The sequence below is a fragment of the Sapajus apella genome, unplaced genomic scaffold, assembly GCF_009761245.1.
Source record: "Sapajus apella isolate SASKATOON/1434 unplaced genomic scaffold, GSC_monkey_1.0 scaffold81, whole genome shotgun sequence".
NCBI classification, from domain to species: Eukaryota; Metazoa; Chordata; class Mammalia; order Primates; family Cebidae; genus Sapajus; species Sapajus apella.
In genome coordinates this window covers 1,305,394-1,331,873 of record NW_022437021.1, presented here as the reverse complement: position 1 = coordinate 1,331,873, position 26,480 = coordinate 1,305,394, and the positions used below count along the sequence as shown (strand labels likewise).

The window sequence follows — 26,480 nt, the reverse complement described above, 5'->3', positions numbered from 1 at the left end:
GGAAAAAAGTGGTGAGGGGGACATGGGGAAAACAATCAGCACTCACTAACTTTTGACATTTTTGCCCATGTGACATCAAAATGCATTAAACAGTAAAGAAATACAGTTTTGACTTATTACTGTTTAATTTTTTCTGCAATAGAATAGGAAAAGAGCAGATATATTTCATCTTATGATCAAAGTTTAGAAAACTTCTATATGTCAGTGTCCTTGTATCTTCATGTTTAGAAATTCAAAACAATGCAACTGGGAAACTCTTTTGTAAATACAAATGAACTCATAAACCTCACACTGACTTCAGAGAAAGATATCCTTCGCTTTTAGTTTGGTTTGGTTTCCTTGCTGCTGTTTATGCACTGATTTCACTGTAAAATTCCCATGAGAGCCACTGTCCTTATTTAATCTAATGCTTTTCCTGGCTATATGTGTTTATTTTTTATTCCTTAGATATTCTTGAAAAATATTTTTAAATAATCTTATTGAAATTTAAAGCCACATCGCTGAAACAAGTCAAGACGTATTTGTAGTAGATATTTTAAAAATAACTTTTAACATAGAATGAGATACTAAAAAACTCAGTATAAGTTGTGAAATTCATTGTGAAATGTACATTTTTATAGAGGAAAAAAAATCACCAGAAGGCTAGAACCCAAAAGATATAGTTTAAAGTAGTGTAAATTAATTAAAGAGAATGACAAAGTATACATTGAGGGTACCAGGAAAGGTCAATAAAACATAAGAAATGAGATACAATCATGCTTGAAAGAAACATTTGAAAGTATTTTTATATATAAAAAACTAAGAAAAATTAATAGTTCTACAATAAAAAGTGGACCCTCAATGACGTTTATATTAGATTTTAATTTTGCAGGCCACAAATTCATGGATTAGTCTGTCTTCTGAATTTTAGGTATTCAGTAAAATTTCTTTTGTATATCTTATTCAAGCTCAATATAATTGTTTGGTTAAATTTTGGTAAATTTGAAAATTTTCTTATCATTTGGATTATATGTAAGTCATATCCATGCATTCTACTTTTCATAAAGCAGAATCTACTTTTTCTTAAAGCGCTCTTTAAATGCACCAAGTATTGTTGGCTGTCACTTTTTGGCAGAAACACTCCGTGTTTTGTGTTGTGAAAACAAAGAAAAAATCTGCTATAATAATATTTTCTGCTTAATTTATGAGAAAAACTAATATCCATGCCCACGTTTTGTTTTGGTATGTCCTTTGCTGTTAAATTCTTACCTTCTTAATACCATGAACTTGTTTAAAATAATTTATTAGGTTCCAGGGATAGGAAAAAGCTGTAGAAACAGACACTTCAGGGAGAATTTAGGGTCTATCTTGGAATAAAACAATTCTGATTCTATTTGTTTATTCCTGTATTTTGAACTTTGTGGATTCCATTAATCAACCAATTTTCTTTCATGAAATATGATGTCTGGAGAGGTTATCTCTGAATACGCCCTTTGGTTGTGGTTCCTGGATGCTCTGTTATGTTTTAATTATATTGTAACAACACTTATCAATTTAAAGTTCTTTAAGTATGGGAGGTTTCATTTATTTAATCGAAAATTACTGTGGCCCTATTTAACTAAGTTGACTATTGTTTATGATTTTTAAAAAGTGCTCATCTGCACATGCATCTGATTATTTTCTGCTAACAAATCATGTCATTTGATCCCTGTTAGACATCAAAGCTTAATATAAAATATATCTTTTGTTTGCTTCAGTAGCTTTTTAATTTCAAGCCAAATATTGTATTGTCAAACATAGTATCTGGAGAGGCTAGTGCTCCACCTACCTGAACTTGGCCTCTCAATGTTACACTTTGATCAGCCATTTATGTTTCTGTTAGAGAAGAAGTTGTGTGTCTTGAAAGCTGAGATCAAAGTGACAATAAGCTACAGGGAAAAAAATAAATTACAGAAAATTACATAGATACCATTTTTTATTCAAGGTAATGGACCTGTAAGGAAAGATACAGGTGAAATAGAATTGGCTCAAAAAGATAAACAGAGACTAGAAAGATTTTTTACTATCATAAAAAAGAAATAAAGGAGAATAATTCCTACATCTTTAATTTCAAGTGTGTTTCAAGTCATCTATTAACAGTGACCATGGCCAAGTAAGTCTTTTTAAATAAGACATTCTTCTTGGCCATAGTATTCTTGTTAAGTTCAGGTTTATTAATTTACTTAACAATACTAACCAAAACAAAATGGACCTATCATTTTGTAGCGTTTTTTCCCTTTTGCCTAGTTTCATTTTGTAGATTTATTATATTCTGGAGTGAAATAATTCAAATGTCTCATTTATAGTTTTAGAAAGCAGACTAATAAATTACTACTTAATTACTAATTATCGAAGCCCAGCAGATTTATCTTTAATCCTTAAACCAGACTTAAAGTTTAGGTATCATCTCCATTTCATAGACAAAACTGCTGCCCAGAGAGCTTCAATGCATTGATTAAATAATCAAAGTTAGCATATGGCAGGGTGCTTGATTCCAGGTTGGCTTCATAGAGTTCTTTATGTTACTTGTGACCTCCACCTCTTTCCTCACTACTTAGCCAAACTCTGAGTGTGAACATTGCCTGATTCACCATTTAAAAAACTAGTGTATTGGCAGCACTGCTCAGTAGAAGTTGATGAGGGTCCTTGGAAAGTCCCAGTACACACTGGAATATTTAGGGCTCTGGAGACTTAGGCAGCAAAGAAATATTTCTAATTATATTTAGGGCTGTTGGAAACTACGGAGTGGACTATGTTAGGAGAAAGCCTTCTACTATAGTAGATGAATCACATGTTGCCCTAATATTTCTGGAGAGCATTTCTTAAGGTATGAAACAACTACATCAGAGTCATTCTAGTTTCTTGTACGAATAGAGGTTCTCAAGTTTCTCCAGACATCCTGCATCATGGTCTGGGGCAGGGAAGGGGAGGCTAGAAAGAGGGAGATACTATGAACATTGGATCCACTGCCATGACTCAGTAGAAGGGCCTTTTGGCACTACAGGTTTCTTAGGCTTCAAGATACAATTAATCAAATTATGTAGCACTTTCATAAAACATTATGCTACAGGTGATAGTACCTAAAAGATTCTTCTGATGATGTGGCCAGATAGAAATCAATCTGGTTATTAGGATGGCTGTGGAAGTGCTTGGGAAAACCTGTGGGTGAGTGATTCCATCAGAGGCTCCACCTGTGATTGTAATGCACTACCCTCCTGTAAGTTTAACTTCAGGAGCTTCTGTACCACTGAAAGAGTAACTAATGAATATTTTATTGAAGGCTCGTTCCACCAGAGTTGAACTGGGGTTCCTGAAGAACCACAAAGGTTCAGCTGGCAGTTTCTGCCCTTGAGGGTTTTCCAGTCTGGAGAGTTCCTAATCCCTTCCCTATAGCTTTATGTAAAACATGCAACTGAAGGAATGATTTATGTAACCATATGTTGACTCTAAGGTGAGTTCACTTTCAGAAACTATAACATACTGCTAGTTATTTGATCTCTTTGTCTCATTTTTTATCTTTAAATTTAGTTTGATAAGATTAATAATGCTAGAAAAGTAAGGCAGAAAAACAATTTTGGGTTGTTTTATAGAAGCATTTATTTGTTCCATGTGTTTGTCTAAAAGCAGAAGACCTTGAGTGAAAGCAGGTTTGGAAGGATATATTTTTGCTTTTGAATATAATCTATATAACAATCAGTTAGCCTTACCAACTAACCATTTAAAATAAAATGAATTTACAAATTTACTCAGTAGAAAGAGGAAAGGTACTATGTGGATCACATTATAGAATGTTCCTAATTATTTAATATTGCCAGCTTGACAATAGTACAGTAGCATATATAAATACATAGTTTTGTAAATTTATCCATTATGCCCTATTTGAGCTGTTTTTCAAGTTAAAAAAATTTAGAAATGATTGCTAAAAACACATCAATCTATATTTATTTGTAATCTTCTTCAACTCTTCAAAATAATAATTAGACCAAATATGCTATCTTTTTGTGGGGACATCTGCAGAAGCCTTTGGTGGGAATTTATAAATAATTTAGAATCAATATTAACAATGGTTTGTTTCACTGTATCTTGTCATGCCTTTGATAAGCAGTCTTCTCAAGAGTTGGGTTCCTCTTGATAAGTTTTAATTGTCCCTTTTTTCTTCCCTAACAATCTCTTTTACAAAAAAATAAATAAATAAAGCCCCTCCAAGGGAGCTGACAGAGGAAGAAAAACAGCAGATCCTTCATTCAGAGGAATTTCTCATCTTTTTTGACCGGACAATACGGGTAATTGAAAGAGCCCTGGCTGAAGACTCCGACATCTTTTTTGACTACAGTGGCCGAGAGTTAGAGGAAAAAGATGGGTTAGTCTCTTGTGTGCATTCTTTAAAATGTAGTGTAAGTTATCCGTTAATTCTAAATTTATTTATGTTCTGACTAGGCAAATTCAAAATTAAGAAATCAGAGGAGGGTGAAATTTTGCAATTGATCTTGCTGAACAGCTTCGACTGTGGGCTTGGTGATATGTTCTGGCTTAGAGCTTCCCTGTAATTATCACGTGTTTCTGTGAAATGCTTTTCAGCTTGGTATCTGGGGAACAGTCCAGGTGATAGAGACTGGCAGACTCACATGCATTATCCTTTAAGAAAACATTCTTGTAAGCAGCAAAGGAAATTTGTGTTGTATCTACCAGATCTGATGTCTAAGCAAATAGGAAACTGAAGAAAATAACATGAGGTATGGGAGAAGTTAACTGATGTGCATGATGATGAATAGAGACTGGAAAATGTTTCCTCTTTTTGGTACCATAAAAGTATGCCTATGTGTATATGCCCTTTAGGAAACATATTAATATATGCAAGAATATATTTACAGACAAAACAAAACTAATCAATAAAAGCAAGTGTCCCTAAATGACTTCCTCTACGACTATAGCATAGGTGTTGGAAAAAGCCGTGACCGTCAACCATCATCATAGGAAGAACAGGAGGGACTCTATGAGCCTTATATGACATAAATATACCTGTGCTTAGCCACAGATTTCTTTTGGCCAAGAATGATATTTGAAGGTAGTATCACTTGCCTTTTTCATTAGACCTGATTTTTTTTTTACCATTTCTAAAATCCAAATACATTCTTAAAGGACAATGTCTTATCATCATTGAGGATGCTCAAGGGAATGAAACAGAGGCATAAAAAACTATTTCAAAAAGGAGTTCTGAACATGTTCTCAACAGTAGGCAGCATCTTTAGACGACCTTGAAGAGATAACAATAGTTTGAATATACATATTCTGCAATCTTTGTTTTCTTTTGAAAAGCCATTGTTCTCTGACTTACTTGATTTTGTTGGTCCTATTCCCCTCTATGTCCCTGGCTCAGTATTACCCTAGGCTACTGGCAGAACTTGTGTGTGTGTGTGTGTGTGTGTGTGTGTGTGTGTGTGTGTGTGTGTATGCAGATATATATATTGCTTGAGTTTGCAATGGTGGAGCTGAGGAAGTGTTGACAGAAAAAAAACTGTCATATTAAGTTTACTAATTAGAGACCAAATAACTTGTTCAGAAGCCAGGTCATCCAGTCTGAACAATAGCCATATAAGTTAAGTGATGCATGGTTCAAGCCAGCAGTTGAAGCAAATGAACAGAGGAATCTTGGGCGTAAAAGAATTTCTGAACCAAAGCCCAAGCAACTTAGGCAGCTTTTTATGCAGATCCCATAGTTCTTGGCCCAGAACAAACATTACTCAATTTGAATACTCAGCTCATGAAGCAGCTGCATAACTAGCGCTGAGTTCCTTGAAGCAGCTGTTATGGCCAGTTGAGTGTCAGCCAAGTAAACACTGGCTAAAGTACAATCTTCCTAGACTCAGATGTTGTTTTGATCCATGCCAGAAGGGTATCTGGAACATATCTGGTGAATCCTCCACTGTCTACCACACCTGTCTCATGGTAGAAATTACCACTTACTGTTGAGTGAGGAGGCTACTGCTATAGCCTATCAGAATTTACAAGTAAATAAAAACATACGTATCATTTCTGGTCTAAGAACAAATAAGGTGATATCAATATCAAGGAATCCTCTAGTTTGCTGTGCTCCCTTGATAGCGAGAGATTTCTGATAAACCCTGAAAGGCTCTGGCCTGAAGCAGGTTGGAGAAAGCTTGGAACTGGTCAAGATGAGAACTTGAAACAAATCTGACATTTCGTAACAGTCTTGGAACAACATGTGGAAACCCTTTTTGGGCCAGATTAGAAAGAGCTTTTCATAAAGATAACCATCTTTAGTTCATTAATTTTTATCAGAGTGTACAGTCTAGATTAACGTTTTGGCTTCAGAGAGTATTGTGTGGAGGCTTTTGCCGTATCAGTGTTTCAATATGAGCAGTGTAGAGAGAGATCCCCATATTTATCTCTGATGTTTAAATCCTCCTAGGGATGTCCAGGCTGGAGCCAATCTTTCTTTCAATCGTCAGTTCTATGATGAGCATTGGTCCAAGCATCGAGTGGTCACTTGTATGGACTGGTCCCTCCAGGTAAGAATTATTGCTGGGGTGGGACGAACTGGGCTTATGTTCTCATGGCATTTCTATTAAAAAATAATAAAAGATTTGTTTACTAACCTACAATTTCTTCTCTATGCCTGTTGGGTTTTTTTTCCCCCTCATTTTATTGCAGTTTCAGTTTCAATTCTCTACTCAGTAATTTGTATTTATTGAGTACCTACTGTGTGCTAGGTACCAGACAAGAAGCCAGATTGTTTTGTCCATGAAACTGCTCTCATTAAGATTACCATTGATTTCCTACTTGTCAAATCCTGTGGATATTTTTAAGCCATCTGTCCTGACATCTCTTTGTCAACAGCTTAGTCAGCTTCCTTGTGCCTAGAGAAACATCTTCCTTCCATTGAGCTCTCACTACTCCTCTTTACTCTCTCCTAGTTCTCTGACTTCTCCAAGACTTCTTTTTCCTCTAATCATCCTTAAGGTCCCTGTGGCCTTGCCCTCAGCCCCTGCGCTTCTTCCTGACATGCTCTCTGTGGGAGATCTCTTCCACTGCTAAAGATTCAACCATGACCATCCTGTTTATATCTCCTGCCCAATCTCCCTGCTGAATTTCACTTTGTACACCAGACAGACCCATTATTCTAGATGTCTCATAGAATCCTAAATGAATTATTAACTCATTATTTCCATATATCCCAAATCCTTTTTTGCCTATTATATGATCTTTATGTTAAAGGCACCACAATATACCCAAGAGCCTAAAGCAGAACTTTCATCAACATTGCCAACTTCCACTTGTCTTCCAGAGCCAGGCTGTCACCAAGTCTTTCCATGTCTCCACTCATATATTCATCATCTAATACTATTCTTAACCTTCAAACTAATATTTCTACCTTCATACTTGTCCACGTACAGTTCTCCCCTCTGGAAATCTACCCAAATAATCTTTCTAAAATAAAAACCTGATCACTGGCCAGGCACAGTGGCTCACACCTATAATCCTAGCACTTTGGGAGGCTGAGGCAGGTGGATCACCTAAGGTCAGGAGTTTGAGACCAGCCTAGCCAACATGGTGGCACCCTGTCTCTACTAAAAATACAAAACTTAGCCAGACATGGTGACAAATACCTGTAATCCCAGCTACTCAGGAGGCTGAGACAGGGGAATTGCTTGAACCTGAGAGAAAAAGATTGCAGTGAGCTGAGATTATGCCACTGTACTCCAGCATGGGTGACAGAGTAAGACTCTGTCTCAAAAAAACAAAACAAAATAAAAACCTGATCTCTTCATTCCCTAGACTAAAATTCCCCATTGCCCACGGAAAGAAAGTCTAAGGTTATTAGTGTGGCATTCAGAGTGAAAGCAGGCAAATTTACCAAAAGCCAATTTTCTGAATGCCCAACTCAGCTAGGTGGCAATATACCAAGCACTGAGTGGGCAAGTAATATACAAAGGTACACAGCCTAGTGGGGTGATGTCAGAATTTGAACCTAAGCGTCTGATGCCTGAGCCCACATTCTTAACAACAGTGTTTCTTCCCACAATAACACTGACATAAAAACAGTGATAAAAGCAGGAATGATTATTCCTAGGCACTTACGCACAGCACGGTTTCTGCTTTCTTGTTATCAATGCTTTTATTGGGAATAATAGAGCTAGCTTTTAATTTATTTTTCTTCTATGCAAAGCACCATGACAGCTGCTGTGAAGGCTTTCTTATTTCCTCCTCATAAAAATCGTAGGAAGCGGCCACGCTTACTATTTGCATGTCATATTTGAAGAAACTGAGGCTCAGAGAAGCTAAGTAACTTGCCGAAAATCACTCAGTTAGGGTATGGTAGAGTGGGGATTTATACCCAAGTATTTTATCATCCCAGGGCATATGCTGTTAACCACTGCCTCCCACAAAGAGCTTCTGGATCTGAAACTAAAAGAGCTTGTAGGTGCAGAATGATATGGGGCATGTGCTTTCAGAGTTCAGTGGAGGTTGGAATCTGGTCTCTGGTCAGACTGAACTTCTCAGAAGACTGGGATTTAGACAAATGGAGGAAGAAGAGGGTGTTCTAGGCAGAGCTATAAAATGTGTAAGTCCCAATTAATCCTATTGGAGAACAGAGGAACAAAAGAGGGGTGTAATTCCCCATAACTGGACCCTCATCAGCCATCAAGTGGGTGAGTGTTCTTTCCTCTTGAATTCCCTTTTATATCCAAACAACAAAGCACACAGGGCATGATCGTGCAGAGACTAAGACAAGCAGGGTTTGCCCAGCCACTTTCCGCCAGTGTGTGGGTGGTCTCTGAGCATGCTTGAGTGTGTGCAGAGAAATCAGATCCAAGCCCAGGGAAACACTTAGCTCAGCTTGTTCACTTGTTCAGAGTCGGGAAATTACACAGGAACCTTATCTGACACATTCCTCAAGGCAACTACAACATTGTTCCCGTGTCAGCTGATAACACTCCCTGAGGAGGCACAAGGCAGGGCCAGTCCCTGTCTTGCCCCAGTAGGTGATGGGCCACATTGCCCATGGATGTGTTTCCACACAGGGTCTTGCATGATGTTTGTGTTGCAGGAAGTGAAGTTGGAAATAACAGAAACTCTACCATGGAGAGACTACATTTATTTTCCCCTATTTTTGTGTGACCTGCCCACCTATGCTGTGGGGAAGAAGTTTGCAATTTTGAAAAATGTATTGTATATGAGGCATAAGAAAAAGAGATTAGAACCCTCAGCTCCTACATCACACTTTTGTGGGCTTCAAAGGACTAGGGTTACATGCTTATGGGATAAAGAGACCTTTTGATGGATTTAGATGCAATCCAATGATATTAAGAAAGAAGAGAGATAGAGGAACAGTCTTGGTATGTAGTGGTGGCATATATGTCTAGGATGATTTCCTGAATATAACAGAATAGAACTGAGGGGAAAAAAATGAAGAAATTATAAGTTTCAGCATAGCTTTGCTTTGGTCTCCTGGGCTTCATAAACCAGAGCACTTTAACTTTGAAATATTTGCAAAATATCATCAAACATCATTCCTTGGAAGAAATCTGGGAATTTGGATGATTATGTCAACTTTGCCACCCATTGAAAATTATTTAGCACAGTGAGTCAATAATACCATCACTACCACATGACAGAGATTTCAGATGTGTACAGAACTAGACTCATGATCTTACTCCCACAATGTATACTCCTCTCACATGTAAATTGTATATTCCACTCCTGTAGTCATCCAAGATGCAAACCTGAATAATCTTTGGCAGCTCAGTTAGTTGCTAAATCCAATCAATTACAAGAGCAAAAAGATTCCTACTGACACCAATGCAAATCCAGGAACATGGATTTGACACCTACTTTATGTCATGTCCCCTACTTCTTGCTTATGTTAGGGAACATCTTCTTACTGGTCTCCCTACTGTCGCGTCTCTATAAGGTTAAGGCAGTATAAGTCCTTTTACCAGATTAATCTCTGTAAAGATTACTTAACACACTCTGTATCAACTTGGGCAAGTTGCCTAAATTCTCTTGGCTTAAGTTTCTTCATTCATGAAATGATAATAATACCTAGCTCACATATTTATTGTGAGTATTAAATGAATTAATGCATATAAAGGCACAGGCCACCACGCCCGGCTAATTTTTGTATTTTTAGTAGAGAAAGGGTTTCACCATTGAGCCAGGCTGGTCTCCAACTCCTGACCTCAAGTGATCTGCCGGCCTCAACCTTCCAAAGTGCTTGGATTACAAGCATGAGCCACTGTGCCTGGCCTAGGTTTCATTTATTTGTTAGAAGAAAATGGGCTTGAGACCATATCTGGTAATTACCAGGTAAAATTCTCCTGAGATAGATATTGGATAATTCAGCCCTATGGGTAACCAAATTATCATGAATTTTATAATTTTTTATATTCTCTTTGAAATTATAGTTTTGAACAACATTTAAGATTAAGTAATTGTTTAGAGTTTTTTTGGAAAAATAAAATATGACTAGTCATGTTCAAACAAACAGTGGGAAAAGACATACTAGAGAGCACTTTGAAATCACAAAAACTTGCATGAGATAAAATTTAAATTAGTATCTTTAGGCCTTAAGATTTCAGCTATAGAAATTATGCCAAAGGCATTTCATTGGTAATTTTGCTAAAGCACCCCCTGTTTTCTAAAGCAGATTTAAGGCTAAATAATTTAAAATATTTTTGAATGGAAAAAGAAAACCTGTAAGTGGGTGCCAACGATGAGACCCAGATGTAAAGCTGCGGGATATTATTGCAGACACATCTGGCTGCTCCTTGGCCCCTGTGGTACTGGTGTTGATGTTTATAGAGCTGCCTTTTCACATGTGACATAGTTAAACTTCAGATGGACAGTCTGGAGACTTCCGTGTTTATCTGGATGTTAGTTTCTTTGAATGGGCTTTGAATCAAAGGCCTTTCTTAATAGGCCTTTGATTCATCCGCTGAGGAGCATTTTTTAATAAAGAATGATTACTTCCCCTGGTGACCATGTACATATGTATCACCGTATGCTTATACTTCCTCTGCACAACCAGCAAGTTGTAACTCTGCAGCTTTCTTTAGTTGAGGTTGCTGGAAGAATGAATAAGACTTAGATTTAGTTACTTTTGGTATGAAAAAAGAAGTTCATGTTCAAATTTATAAAGGCAATCTTCCATTAAATATATATAAAACATAGTGGAAAAGAAGGAAAAGATTAAATTATAAGAAGAGAGTTATATGATCTGCTATAGTCCTGATGCTATTTTTAATAGAGCTGCCTTATGAGAATCCTAGATAAGAATGACATTTTCATGAAATATGTCCTAACACATAAGTACCTCCTATGAGATTTATCCTCAGTTTATTTAATAACATTCAGGACAGAGTTTATGTAGGGTGAGTAGGTCTTTCTAATACCTAACATCACTATAGAGTCTTTCTTGTTATTTTACTGGTTATGTTTCTTGCATTTAAGCCTTTAATTATTACTATTGTTTGACAACAAAGGATGAAATATAAAGCCTTTCTGTTGAGCACAGAATTACTAAAATTGAAAATTTTAAATAATTAAAGAAATGTTGGCATGAGTTTATTACATGCTAGGAATTACTAGATCCTGGATTCAGGGGTCAATAAAAACCAGTCCCTACACTCAAAGAGCTTACAATCTAGCAAAAGACATAAGTGGAGAAAAAAGTTATAATGCATTTGACAAGTGCTTTAACTGGCAGGGCAGACACATAATGCTAAGGGAGCTGATAATCGGCAAAGAATGAAGTGGATGGTTAAGTCAGGATTGTCGGGAGGAGTTTATGCCTGTGTTGAGTGTTAAAGGATAAGTTAAGTATGTAAACAACACATGCATACTTAACTCTCATTGGGAAGAGGCATCCCAATGAGAGTGAGAATGAGACTTTCATTGAGGCACACAGGTACAAAGGTGTACCTGTGTGCCTCAAAACTAGTCCGGTGAGGCTGGATCCTAGGGTGTGGGAGGTGGGAAGAAAGAGGGAAGATTGTAGGAGGGTAAGCAGGGAAGGCAGAAAATGACAGATTACTAAATATCCTATGTGACCTGCATTTTGCATTGAAAGTAATGATGACCCATTAAAGTATTTTAAACTGAGGAATGACTTAGCCACATATATATTTTGTAAAGGCTTCCTGATAAAGGAGGGAGAGTGGAGTAGGTCAGTATAGGAAGCCATTTATGAAGCTGTTACCTTCATCCAGATAAGAAATTAATGTAGGAGGCTCTGACCTTAGAGATAGAAAGAAAATATTCATTTGAAAGGTATTGAGGAATTAGGGAAATTCAGTATACAGGAGTGAGACAGAGAAATAAGTAAAAATAAATATAAAATGGCTGGCCTGGGCCAAGTCAATGTTAGTGCAAGACACTAAAATAGGAAACATTGGAAGAGCAGTAGGTTTCATGTGGAAGTCAGTGAGCTCATTTTTCTGTGTTGCAATTGATGTGTGTATGGACAGCCCTGAGCAATCCCTAGTAGGAAGTCAGATATAAAGATCTGCATCACGGAGATAAATTAAGCCTAGAGATGTAGATTTGAAAATTACCAGCATGTTAAGTTTATTAAAGCCACTGGAGTGGATGAGCTTACTCAGGGAGAACAACCCTCCTTGGAATATATGTAATAGAAGGAGAGCCTGCAGGGACTGAAAGAGAAGTCACAGAAGAAAATCAGGAGAAAAAGATGTAATGGAAGCCAATATAGGAGAAGGAAGGGAGTAGCACAGAATGTCAAATAATACAGAGAGATAATGCGGTGTTTGTAATTTGGTAGTTACTGGTGAGTATGATGAGCACATACAGAGTGTTGGAGGTGGAAACCAGATTGCAGGAGGTTGCAGCAGTAAGCTGATATTAGCTATGACACAACATAACAGAAAGTATCGTTCACACTATGTAGTATACCACATGTATATAGAAATAGCAAAGTTTTCCTTGTGTTGTCCTCTTAGCGTAATTCATTCTTGTAATCTCTTTCATTTAGTACCCTGAGCTGATGGTGGCTTCTTACAACAACAATGAAGATGCTCCTCATGAACCAGACGGAGTGGCCTTGGTTTGGAACATGAAGTTTAAGAAAACCACACCAGAATACGTCTTCCACTGTCAGGTAGGAGTCAGTGTAGTAAAAATAACTTAGATCTCTTGCTAGACCAAATATAGTTCATGCTGTGTTGCATCTCTTATGCTGAGAGGAAGAACTCAGTTTAAAAATGAAATGGTTGACAATTTTGGAAAATTCCCCCACAGTAACCTAATGTTTTGGGAAAGTGGCAACCCTCCCCAAACAGTTAGGAAGCTTGTTTGGGGACCATGTGTCATTTTCTTTCTATTTAAAACAGTCCCCATGAGGATGAGTTTATAAAGACCTCTCACTTATGAAGAAATCGTGGTGTACCACTTCCTCTGCTTAGCTGCAACATATGCTTGGCCACCCACGTGGACATCCTCAGAGCACTACCATTTCAAGTCTCCCACTCTCTTGGAAATGTAGTTAAATGGATTTTGCCGATTTTAAGCTTATGGGTGCCATACTGCTTAACAGATAATACTTTTGTAACCAGCATGGGGGAAGACTTACCACTCATATTTCTTGAGTTGTCAGGAAATATAGTTGCTGTTTCTGGTTTGAAAATGCAGATATAATTTCAAATATGTTTGTATTTTTCATTCCTTCTCTCTGTGGACACATCTTCTCTTCCACTTGACACAATACAGGCTGAAATTATCGTACCCTTGTACACGTTCAGCTTTGCTCTGTTGCCATGACTCTGCCTAAATAATAGGCCTCAGCATTGGCCAATACACCAACCCCTTTATTAATGCTCCTATCCTGTGATTATGCACAGGCAAATAAAAAACAAACATTTCAGCTCAAAATTGCAGTTCCTCAAATGTTACAATTCAGAGGTACTGAGTGGCAGATTACTCTGAATACAAATACATCATTTGAAGAGGGTGGGTAAACCTGCTGATTTTTGGAAGCTTCGTGCCATTTTCTATCGAAGAGCCAAGTATCTTTTTGAACTAAAATATGTTTAGACGTTAGAGCATTATCAGATATAATTTGGGGAATAACAGCTGCTGGAAAAGAAGTCCCAGCCTCAGCCTGATTGAGTAACTTCTAACTCTGCCCATGTTTTTCTAATTTGCTATCTCAAAAACAACAAGAAGCCTAAATCCGTATGGTAAATAACCTTTACTTTCTAAGCCTTTGAAATAAGAATGGTTTTTTCTTTTTCTTTGCTTTTTTTTTTTTTTTTAAGATTTTCAACGCTGCTTGATATGGTCCTTCTGTAAACATAGAAGTACAAAATTCTAATTTTTTTCAGTTTTACAAGGTTTGCTGAATTTTCAGGAATATACTATGAGGATTAAGAAATAAAGAGAAGCACATTTTTGAAAAACAGTGCCTTTTAAATTATTTTGACATTACAGAAAGTATATCTTTGATTTTAAAAATCTAATAAGTAACACATTATTATAATCAATATGTATGATCTTTATCATGGTTTTTACATTTTAATGATATTAAATGACTACAGGTTTTTGAAATCCACTATAAATTACTTGTTTTACCACATGACAATAGTTAATGCTAGTATTAATCGAAAAGGGCATTCTTGTGTGTGCTTGTGTGTGTTTGTGTGTGTATCTTTGGGATCATTGACTAAATATTTCTCCAATAAACATTCAATTTTTGTTAGTTTCTCCCTTAATGATCCAATGCATGTAGTTTAGAAGAAAATGTATACACAATTTTTTTAAAAAGCAAGAGGTACCCTAAATATAGTAACAAGGTAGTCATACAAAAGTTACCAAAAGATGCTGATAAAATAGTTGATTCCAAAAACCTGTAGTCAGCACTTTGCTACAGGTGATACTTATGATGTTGGGATAAAGGCCAGGTAAATATGACTGGCTGCCAAAGAAAAACAAAATTACTATGATATTGAGTATTTCTGAACTGTTGGGAGCCCAAATCAGGAAGCTTTGGGAAGCCAGGGAAGTCCTAGGTGAAATAGTGATGGAGATTAGGTAGACTGATAATATAATAAAAGCAATTTGGTTACCTTTGTACTAAAGTGTAATACTTGTAGCAATATCTACATGTGTCTGTATTTTAAATTTCCCTAACACCTCTGCCTTCATGATCTCATTGATTATACAAAAGGGAGGCAGGAAAAATGTTATTATTCTCTTTTTCCAGTTGAGAGATTTTATACTTTAGAGGTTACCCAGCTAGTGAACAGTAGAGCTCATTCTGTCACTTCGTTCCATCATCCAGGCTGCATTCTTTTTTTTTTCTCAATTATTTATTTTATTGCATTTTAGGTTTTGGGGTACATGTGAAGAACATGCAAGATTGTTGCATAGGTACACACATGGCAGTGTAATTTGCTGCCTACCTCCCCATCACCTACATCTGGCATCTCTCCCCTTGCTATCTCTCCCCAGCTCCCCACCCCCCACCGTCCCTCCCCTATTTGCCCCCAACTGACCCCAGTGTGCAGTGCTCCCCTCCCTGTGTCCATGTGTTCTCATTGTTCAACACCCGCCTATGAGTGAGAACATGCGGTGTTTGATCTTCCGCTCTTCTGTCAGTTTGCTGAGAATGATGGTTTCCAGGTTCATCCATGTCCCTATAAAGGACACAAACTCATCATTTTTGATGGCTGCATAATATTCCATGGTGTATATATGTCACATTTTCGCTGTCCAGTCTATCATCGATGGGCATTTGGGTTGGTTCCAGGTCTTTGCTATTGTAAACAGTGCTGCAGTGAACATTCGTGTGCACGTGTCCTTATAGTAGAACGATTTATAATCCTTTGGATACATACATACATACATACATACAGTAATGGTATTGCACCCAGGCTGCATTCTAAAAACGTGGGCAGACATGAGACTAGATATCAAAGGCTGTGCAGCCCATTCAAGGTATATTTTTGGTCACATACCCTTATAAGATATTGATTAGATATGGTTCTAGACGTGACTATGTTTACTACCTTCTAACCCTAAAGGGAAATAGAGACCCCACAGAATTAAAATATATATGTGGAAAAACAAAAACCCTCACTCACTGACCTATAACTTTTCTTCTATGTCCTATCTGATCTTTGCTAAATCTTATTTATTACAGCTGGCCCTTTCTGGACACTAACTCAGGGAAATCAGGTCATTTGAATGTGCTTCCACATTCTGTGATGTTCTGATGATTTTTTTTTAAAGAAATATTGCATATCTCTTCATTTATTTGGAATTTCTTTTTTTAAATATATATTTTATTGCACTTTAGTTCTGATGATTTTTCAAAATTAGACAACTAGGCTCTTAGAAAAAGGACAGGTAGAGAATAGCAAGAGTACCTTATAATGACAATACTTTTATAATTTTGGAGTAATTGCATTAGCTATTAATTTCTTGCTGATCTCTGCTGATTCTTCATTTTTTTATGAATCTCTGCTGATTTGTAAGTGTGTAATTGTGAACAAAACCAATGGATCAGAAAAGCATTGTTTCAGGCAGTAGAAAGTAAATGCACAAGAAACAGACATCAGCTCAGTGTTGTTTTGTAAAGACTGACAAGCTTTTAGCCTACTCTTAAAAAGATTTTAGTGTAAAGTTTTGTTTCTCTCTGTTGTGGATATCAAGGCCAAAAAGTACCTTCTACTGTCATGGGCAGTTTTTGTGTTGTGACTAAACTGAATTTTTATTGTGGGCTCTGGGCCTGCATTTTCTATTTTTATTTCAGTAAAAGCTATCTGTACTTGGAAAATATTGGTGGACTCTGCATAGAAATCAGCCACTCGGCCCCATCGCACACTGGCAGTGCTCCTACTGTCTTCTGTAGTGGCTTCCACACACTGTCATTAGATTATGTGTCTGACCACCCTGTATTGCTTATTCTGGTGTGGTCTTTCCCTTTTAAATGGAATGAATAGAATCAGAAATATACATCTTAGAATTATCTGCATTGAGGTAAGTGGAAAAGCTATGTTTAGAGGCTTAGCTTGGTCAGAGGTTTTTATTTTTACTTTTACTTTTTCCTGATTTGGTTTCTTTGTTCTTGGCAATCTCCTTTGGAGGAGGATCTGACAATGACCTGAAACTGGAAATGACCTGAAACCTTCACTATTTCAGGGCAAAGCAGAAAGTGAAGTGGGGTAATCAGCTAACCACATTTGCGTCAGTGTTTAAAGCCCCCAGTCTTTATTTCTACACGGGCTTCACTTACCATTAAGATTCTATAAAAGTTACAGATGTCATTGCTGCTCATGGCCTCAGCTGCCCAGTGTTTGACTCTGCATAAGGTACCTGCTAACCTCAAAGAGAGTTCCACCTGTGAGGAGTGATGGTAACAGAGGAGGGAGCGTGGGCTGGTGGTTAGGACACAGACAGAAAGTCAGGACTTGGAGTTCCATTCCCAGTTGATCACACTGCTGAGTGACCCTGGGTGAGTCATGGTGGCTTTACTGTTGTGTTTCCCAGTCCCATGAAAAGAAGACTTTCTCTAATCTCTAGTGTAATCGTAAAGTTTATTTCAATAAATCTCATTTCTTCCTCCATCAATTTTTGTCCCTCCCCTAACCCAGATTGTGGCCTGTAATTCAAATCTACAAAACAGCTGTGGACACAAAGATATAAATTAATTGACATTAACTTTGGAAAGTATATTTTCACCAAAGAAGTATTAGAATCTCCTTAAGAATTTTTTTTTAATGAAAAGAAGAGTAACTTGCTTGTGGTCCAGCTGTTAAAAAGAAAAAGGCATCTTCTAAGCTTTTCTCTTGGCTAGGCTAAAAAGTGGTTGTTATAGGTCAAAAAGGAGGAAAGGACCTTTCCTTGTGAAGGGTGAGACCCTCTCGACAAGAGTGCTTCAGTTTTCCCCAATCCCAACAGTGCTTAATTTTCCATCACCTTTCTATTCTTTTTATAGAAAGTTCTTTGACAATTACTGCTTCATATTTAGTATGAATTCCTGGAATTCAGAATGAAAGCATATAGTAAGTGCTTTGTAATTGCCAAATAAACTCCATGGCTAAGAACACGAAAACAAGATTGAGACCCAGACGGTTTTCAAATATGATATTCAGAGTGCCATAGGATGGGAAAACAGACAAGAACACCTCAACCAGTGTTGCGCAGATTATGATACACATTTTCCAGAATAAAGTCATGGAAAATTTAAACTTACATATGACATAAAGGTAAAATTAAACTTTTATGTAAAAGACACAACTTACATAGATCAGACCAGAGGAATAGTGGCACAACATTGCTACTTTGTGCCTTTAGGAAAAGGCATAGGGAGTTTCAGTGTACATGCTGAAATGAAATGCAGACATCTCAAAACACTTCTTTTCTGGCAATTGGGTATAACTGATCTGATGAGCTAGATACTGATTCTTATTAAACAGCAGGAATTTCATTGTGCTTTGCCCGGGAAGCTGGAAGCAGAAAACCTGCCTCTCCAGCTTCCATTTCTTACCCTCTTCTAGAGTCTTCTTCAAAAAGCAACACAAGAAGAAGCAGAAGTGATCATTGGGATACATCTAGGGAAATTAGAGTTATCAGCTGAATTGTAGCAAAGAGATTGTATTCTAGGCGATTCCTTATCTGAAAAGAGTAATGAAGGAAATTATTTCTGTACTTCATGGAGTATTCGAGGGACCAAGTGAGCTATTTGATGCAGAGGCTGCCACGAGAATACACGTTTTAAAATCTGTTTTGTCTTACCATGTCACGTTGCAAGTGTTTTAAAATCGTTTTGTCTTACCATGTCACATTGCAAGTGATCAAGCTAAAGTTTCATATCATTACAAAAATTAAGCCTCTTACTAGCATTTGCTCTATCCCATTAATGTGCACACATGTCAACACAACTCCAGCATTGCCGATTCTATCCAGTTTCCTAAATACCCTTCCCTTCTCTCCCCATCCACTGTGCTACAACCATCTGAACTGGGCTTTCTCCAGTGTGCTTAATTTAGGAATTGTCCTGGGAATTATGGATGCTGTGCCGTGAGAGCCAGATTGCAATATGAGCAAGTTCTCTGGCCTATACCTCCCTTCCCTTCAGTACCCACCCACCCTCAGCCGTTTACTGAGGTGAGAGAAGCCTTGGTCTCAGGAAGATGGGTGTTCTGAGGGGTCTGGGTTGAATACTGATGGGATTCCAACTACCTCTTAAGATTATAATGAGGATAATAGAGATATCATAGTTATATTAGTCTGCTCAGGCTGCTATAACAAAATACCATTAACTGGGTGTTTAGAAACAACAGAAATTTATTTTTCACTGTTCTGGAGTCTGAGAAGGCCAAGGTCAAGGAGGCAGCAAATACTGAGCTAAAATGAGATCAGTATTTTAATAACTGGTAAGGTTATACTGTGTATGTAACCTTACCACACACAGGTGGATGCAGACAGTGAGCTTGTTGATGTCTCTTATAAGGAAACTAATCCTATCCTATCAGGTCCCTATCCTTATGACCTCATAATCTTCATTACCTCCTTCTAGTCCCTGTTTCCAAATACAGTCATATTGAGGGTGAGTGCTTCAACATATGAATCAGGGGGGGTGGGGGAAAGTACAATTCAGTCCATAGTAATTGATGAACTTGCTTTGAAATGATAAAAGTGTTCTCTTTACATCTGTTTGTTTTACTGTTATTGCATGATAGTCACACAGGAAGAAGCTTAAACGTTGGCATTTTTATTTTTCTTGCTTGGATATATTCCTGAAGAAGTTTCACCTAACTTAGATTCATTCATTTATCCATTCATTTGTTTGTTCATTCAACAGATACTTTGGAGGTTCCCACCATGGCCAGGCCCTCACAGCATTGATAGGCTGGAGGTGAGACCCTCTCCACAAGAGCCCTTCAGTTTTCCCCAATTCTAACAGTGCTTAATTTTCCATCACCTGACTGGTTCCTCTCAATTATCTCTATTGCCTAGGCCCTGTTCACATTGGTCAGATTTGTGTGTGTGTTGTTTATATTAAAATGCCAGTTGATAGAGGGAACCTGAGACATTTCCAAAGTTCTCTCCTTCCACCATTTTACCATTTGTTTCCTAACTAAATGATGATGAAGTATTTTCTGAGTTCTGGGAGGCAGTTAAGTACACAGTGGTTAAGAGCAAACTATAAGGCCACACAGCCTGGAATTATAATTTGGATTCTACCACTTAGAAGCTCTGTGACCTTGAGCAAGTCAAACAGTTGATATGAGACTACAATAAATGAACAAATGTGAAGCATTTAGTGTCAGGTCCATAGTAAGTACCCAGTGAGTGTCAGCAATAATTATTATTGAATATGCAAGAATGAAGTTGAAAATATGTAGCAATTTTTGTGTATTATCCAAATAGCATGATGTGACCCCCCCTTCTTAGTTGCTGAATGGGGTGTTGTGACAGGGGTCTCAAAGGAGGTACCGAGGAATTCAGGCAGCGGGAGAGTGCTGGGGACAAGTAGAGAAGGGTATCTTACCAATGAGTACAAAATGAGCTCAGCATTTTTTTTGGTTTTGTTTTCTGTTTTTTGGATTTTCTTTTTAGATAGAATCTCACTCTGTCACCAGGCTGGAGTGCAGTGGCACAATCTTGGCTCACTGCCACCTCCAGCTCCTGGGTTCAAGCAATTCTCCTGCCTTAGCCTCCTGAGTAGCTGGGATTACAGGCATGTACCACCACGCCCAGCTAATGTTTTTATTTTTAGTAGAGATAGGGTTTCATCATGTTGGCCAGGATGGTTTCGATCTCCTGACCTTGTGATCTGCCTGCCTTGGTCTCCCAAAGTGCTGGGATTACAGGTGTGAGCCACCACACCCAGCCAGGCTCAACATTTTAATAACCAGTAAGGTTATACTGTTTGTGTTGCTTGAATATCACCCTGTTATTGTGCTTCTGCCACATGCAAGGTATAGATGCATTGGCTTCCTTGGCTTGACTACTCACAGATGGCTCCATGCACGAGCTTCATAAATGAACCCTTCCAACCCTTCTGTACCTACAGCTCACATGGCTACAGTGAATTCTTTAGAGACTAACTGGCCATTTGCCATGCTTAACACACTCTGTAGGCTATGAAGCAAGAATAAGGATGATGGGGCTGACAAAGATTTTCTGCTTTCATTTAATACCAGTTTAGCATATCTGTTAAGAGCTGTCCCTTTTAGAGACGTGTATAACCCAGGGACCCCTTTGGTCGGGCTTCCATTCTCTGGACTATCAGATTATGCATTTTCTTTATCCTACAACATTTTCTTTTTTTCCTTTTTTTTTTTTTTTTTTTTTTTTTTTTTTGTCACAAGTTTTTATTTTCACAGTACAATAGCGGCATTATAAATATTTGTGTACATGTCTCACAGTATAAAAGTGTCCACATTTAGGGTGCATTGGAATGTCCCAGGAAAGGAAATACACATTTTCCACTTTACTAGATAAAGCCAAATTGCAATTGATGCATATCTTCAAGAATACTTGCTACTCATTCTGCTAGTCTGATAGCTGTGAAATACTTATCTCAATGTGGTTTCAATTTACACCTCTCTGATTATTAATGAGGTCGAAAAACATTTTATATATTTATTAGCCATCACATTTACTCTGCTGGTATGTAGAAATTCAACTTCTATATTCCCTTTATATCCAAACACCTCGGTCAAACACTATTATTAATCCTAGTAATTTATTTGTATACTTTTTATTTTTTCTGTGTATACCATCATATAATCTATGAATAACAATATTTTTATTTCTTTCTTTGCAATACTTAAACTATTCTTTTTCTTTTTTTTTTTTTTCCAGACTATTTTCCCTCTTGATTTTTTTTTATTGCATTTTAGGTTTTAGGGTACATGTGAAGAACATGCAAGATTGTTGCATGGGTACACACATGGCAGTGTGATTTGCTGCCTACCTCCCCTTCACCTATATCTGGCATTTCTCCCCATGCTATCTCTCCCCACCTCCCACCCCCCGTCCCTCCCCCATTTTTCCCCAACAGACCCCAGTGTGTAGTGCTCCCCTCCCTGTGTCCATGTGTTCTCATTGTTCAACACCCGCCTATGAGTGAGAACATGCGGTGTTGGATTTTCTACTCTTGTGTCAGTTTGCTGAGAATGATGGTTTCTAGGTTCATCCATGTCCCTACAAAGGACACGAACTCATCATTTTTGATGGCTGTATAATATTCCATGGTGTATATGTGCCATATTTTCCCTGTCCAGTCTATCATCGATGGGCATTTGGGTTGGTTCCAGGTCTTTGCTATTGTAAACAGTGCTGCAATGAACATTCGTGTGCATGTGTCCTTATAGTAGAATGATTTATAATCCTTTGGATATATACCCAGTAATGGGATTGCTGGGTCAAATGGAATTTCTATTTCTAGGTCCTTAAGGAATCGCCACGCTGTCTTCCACAATGGTTGAACTAATTTACACTCCCACCAACAGTGCAAAAGTGTTCCTATTTCTCCACATCCTCTCCAGCATCTGTTGTCTCCAGATTTTTTAATGATTGTATTCTAACTGGCATGAGATGGTATCTCAATGTTGTTTTGATTTGCATTTCTCTAATGACCAGTGATGATGAGCATTTTTTCATATGTTTGTTGGCCTCATGTATGTCTTCTTTTGTAAAGTGTCTGTTCATATCCTTCACCCACTTTTGAATGGGCTTGTTTGTTTTTTTCTTGTAAATCTGTTTTAGTTCTTTGTAAATTCTGGATATCAGCCCTTTGTCAGATGGGTAGACTGCAAAAATTTTTTCCCATTCTGTTGGTTGCCGATTCACTCTAATGACTGTTTCTTTTGCCGTGCAGAAGATGTGGAGTTTGATTAGGTCCCATTTGTCTATTTTGTCTTTTGTTGCCAGTGCTTTTGGTGTTTTGGTCATGAAGTCCTTGCCTACGCCTATGTCCTAAATGGTTTTGCCTAGATTTTCTTCTAGGGTTTTTATGGTGTTAGGTCTTATGTTTAAGTCTTTAATCCATCTGGAGTTAATTTTAGTGTAAGGTGTCAGGAAGGGGTCCAGTTTCTGCTTTCCTACAACGTTTTCATATAGGCGAAAGCAGGTTTAAAAGAATACCAGGTGGTCTGAAAGGAAAGAGGAGTCTAGGAAGGACAACATCCTCCCTCAGAGGTGTATGCATGGGGGACCTCCTTTCTGGGAAAGGAACCAGTACAAAGCAGGAGTGGACTGTAGTTGCCGCAGGCCAGATGAGTACCCACCAAGACTGGACAGAGGCCACTACCACCTCTGAGAGGGATACTTGTACATTGCTTTATCTTGTTTATATTCTAGGGATGGAACCATTTCTAAATTCCAGACAATCTATTTTTTTTAATATAGCTTTTATCCCCTGTTGCAAACACACTTTCTGATTTGTGTGTGTCTTTAAGTTGCCTAATATTGTTGGAAGAATGGGGCTTTTTTAGCATACTGTGTTATTAATAAATAGAGACTCATATTCCCCAGGAGTCACATTCTTATTTTAATTCATTTAGTTACTTTGAGCAAAACTTAATTTTTGGAATTATTTGAAAGCATTTACTATTGAAGAGAGAATTTCTGCAAATAGAAATAATAAGGTATGTTATGCAGCATTACATCTCTGCTTCTTCAGTAACTTTGTCTAGTATTATGTTGAGTAGTTGAAATTAAATTAAAATCTTTATTTTTTTTAATGTTCATGATAAATATGGTCTTCTGAAAACCAAAGAGAACAGGAGCAAAAATTGTACCCAAGTGCTCATGCGCACGTAAATGCATCCACACCCCCCAACAAGACTCTCAAATCCTAGTCAAAAGCTATATTTCACAAAAGAGAATTATAGTAATGTTGATGGCTTGCCAAAACCTCAAGCAGTGACAAAATCCACAGTGTCCTGAAAGGGATGCCTTTGCAAAACCATGCCCCTCCAGATGGTTTAGATTAGAGATGTTTAAAAACACATGCAGCATTAGTTTGGTATAGAATTCATAGTTAAATCAGTAGATAAAATAATGCAAATTTGAAACCCTATCCTGTCTATCAGAAAAAATCATCAGATCTTATGATTGCTCTTAGGAGAGAATGGTATGTGATGTGTTGATTTTTAAATTATCTAATTGAAAAAATAAAGTTGACCAAGATAAAGTAAAAAGAGGATTAAAATATAAGAGTATGAGTAAAAACTTTCTAGTCTGCAGAATATTTCTTCCTCTAAGCTGTCATATCCAATCAGTTTGTATGGGATTCGACAGCCAATTGTCATTTCCTGAGATGTACTCTGTAAAGAGGTTGTGTTACAGAGACAGCATGAAAAAATGGAAAAAATAATTCCAGAGCATCATGCCAAGAAGCCAAAATGCCCTAAAAGACCACAAAGTGTTGCCAGGATCCCTTCACCTTCCTAATAATAGCAGATAAGCAGCTTATACACAAGTTTTTCCTTTGGCTTATTTAGCTTTCCCTCCTATACACTTTCTAAAAGAGAGTGCTCTCGATCCACATTTTAGTAAATTATGTTGCCTTAGCTGTGATTTTTAATCTTGGATGGGAACTCTGTGTGAACAACAATGTCGCATATTGTGTTATCTGACGCAAGATGTATAGCAGTTCCTCAGAACCCTAGGAGGCTTCATCACTAAAAACTTAGCTCCCACTATCCCCTTCCTTAAGTCTAAAATCAACAGTATCCCACCCTCTGATCCCACAGCTGGACAGCCAGCAACTCCTGGAAAAGAACTGCTGCATGGGAACAGTATTAATTTAATGATGTATATTATCGTGTATCCTACCAGCAGCACAAATAAAAGCATTCAGCAGATGTGTTAAAATTGCCACTAGAAGAATGCTTACTCAAGGACTCAAAGTCTTTCAGAAAATCTACACAGGAAAAATATGGGACAAAGATTCTACAAAAATAGAATCAGAAATTTTCAAACCACTGTTGCTGGGCTTTAAAGGGCTTGACTCTGAAAGTGACCCAGTGTTTACTTCTCCCAGAAAGCAACACATTTTGAACATTTTTTCCAAGCATAAAGAGTAGAACTATAGCTTTTAATGGCTAAAAGAGCTCCACTATCAAAGCAAATGTGCTTCTCTGGCAGCGGGGACACATGTGCATGAAGAAAACTATGGGGGAGCAGGAAGAGTAGGAAGATCCCTGTCACAGGAATTTGTGTGGATTCATGAGTATTTCAACTGTAGATTTAATTTTGTTTTAACAGTAGAGAAAATGTGTTACAGTCTTAACTACTGATCAATAGTTCTACATATATATATATACTTAATATGTGTAACTGGAGATATATTTTATTGTTTCATCTTCTAATCAGTTTTTTTTTTAATAAATGGAAATGGATGATGCCTTGGCAGGGGATGGTGCAACCATTCAAGAGAATCAGGCATTTCACATGCATAAATGACACCATTCCAACCTATCGCCACAAAAATTGTTGAAAACTTCTCTTTTGGAGAAGGTGCTCAGTGGAGGGAAAACCTCACCTGAGACTTTCTCCCCCTCCCCAGTCACACTCCTCATGATGACCCCTACATGTTTTATTACATCTTCTCTTGTGTGCTTTGTCAAATTTGTGAGTACTTGGCTAATTTTCAGAACAAGACTTCACTGGATTATCACTTCCCTATATTGAAAGCTGCCTAACATAAATTTCCTGCCTTTAGAATTCCAATGTGCTCTTCCCTTTGTATGAGAAATTTTGAGACAAGTTCTGCAAAACATCACAGATTTGGACAACATGGACAGAGAAAGCCAATTCTCAAATGAGATATGGTTTACTAGAGAAGACCATGATAATTAAATAATTTTTTCGAACAACAAATTATCACAGTCTCCAAACTATCCTTTGTGTAAATAGGAATTTTCACTATATCAGGCCCTCTGATAGGACAGCTGCTGATTTGGGACATTATTACAGAAGTGAAACAGAGCACCAATGCTGTGTGGTAACTTGAACTTCCAATTAAATATCTGAGACCTGCCTGCTTTAATAAAGAGTTAAGGATATTTGGTTGTTTGTATATCACATCTCAAAGCTGATAGTACTCCGATTCGATCATTACACATTGTATACATGTATCAAAATATCACATGTACCCCAAAATATGTACAACTATGATATATCAATAAAAAATACAAAACAAAAACAAAGATTGAGGAACTTAGAAACTATGTATTTTCTCACATTATTCTTTTAGTTAGCAAGTACACTTTTTTTCATACACAGTGCAACAAGAAAAAAATTACCCTTTATTATTCTGTTAAAATTTCACTAGTTAGGTAGTACTTGTATTACAGGAATAATGTCAAAATAAATGGGAAATGGGCTCTGTGAGCCTCTCAGACCTATATTATTCCAAAACTAAATTTAACATATTTTTTCTCAGAAACCCTTATGAATTTTTA

General features: G+C 37.4%; 1 protein-coding gene across 6 annotated transcripts in view; it reads left to right on the top strand.

Moving 5' to 3' along the window:
- DYNC1I1 (dynein cytoplasmic 1 intermediate chain 1) overlaps positions 1-26,480 on the top strand; it is a 314,945-nt gene that overhangs the window by 194,995 nt on the left and 93,470 nt on the right. For all 6 annotated transcript variants that reach the window (XM_032252893.1, XM_032252891.1, XM_032252892.1 and 3 more), the window contains 3 exons: positions 4,216-4,378; positions 6,449-6,548; positions 13,031-13,156. In XM_032252893.1, the coding sequence (XP_032108784.1) occupies positions 4,216-4,378; positions 6,449-6,548; positions 13,031-13,156 (389 nt within the window). The remainder of the gene's footprint in view (positions 1-4,215; positions 4,379-6,448; positions 6,549-13,030; positions 13,157-26,480) is intronic.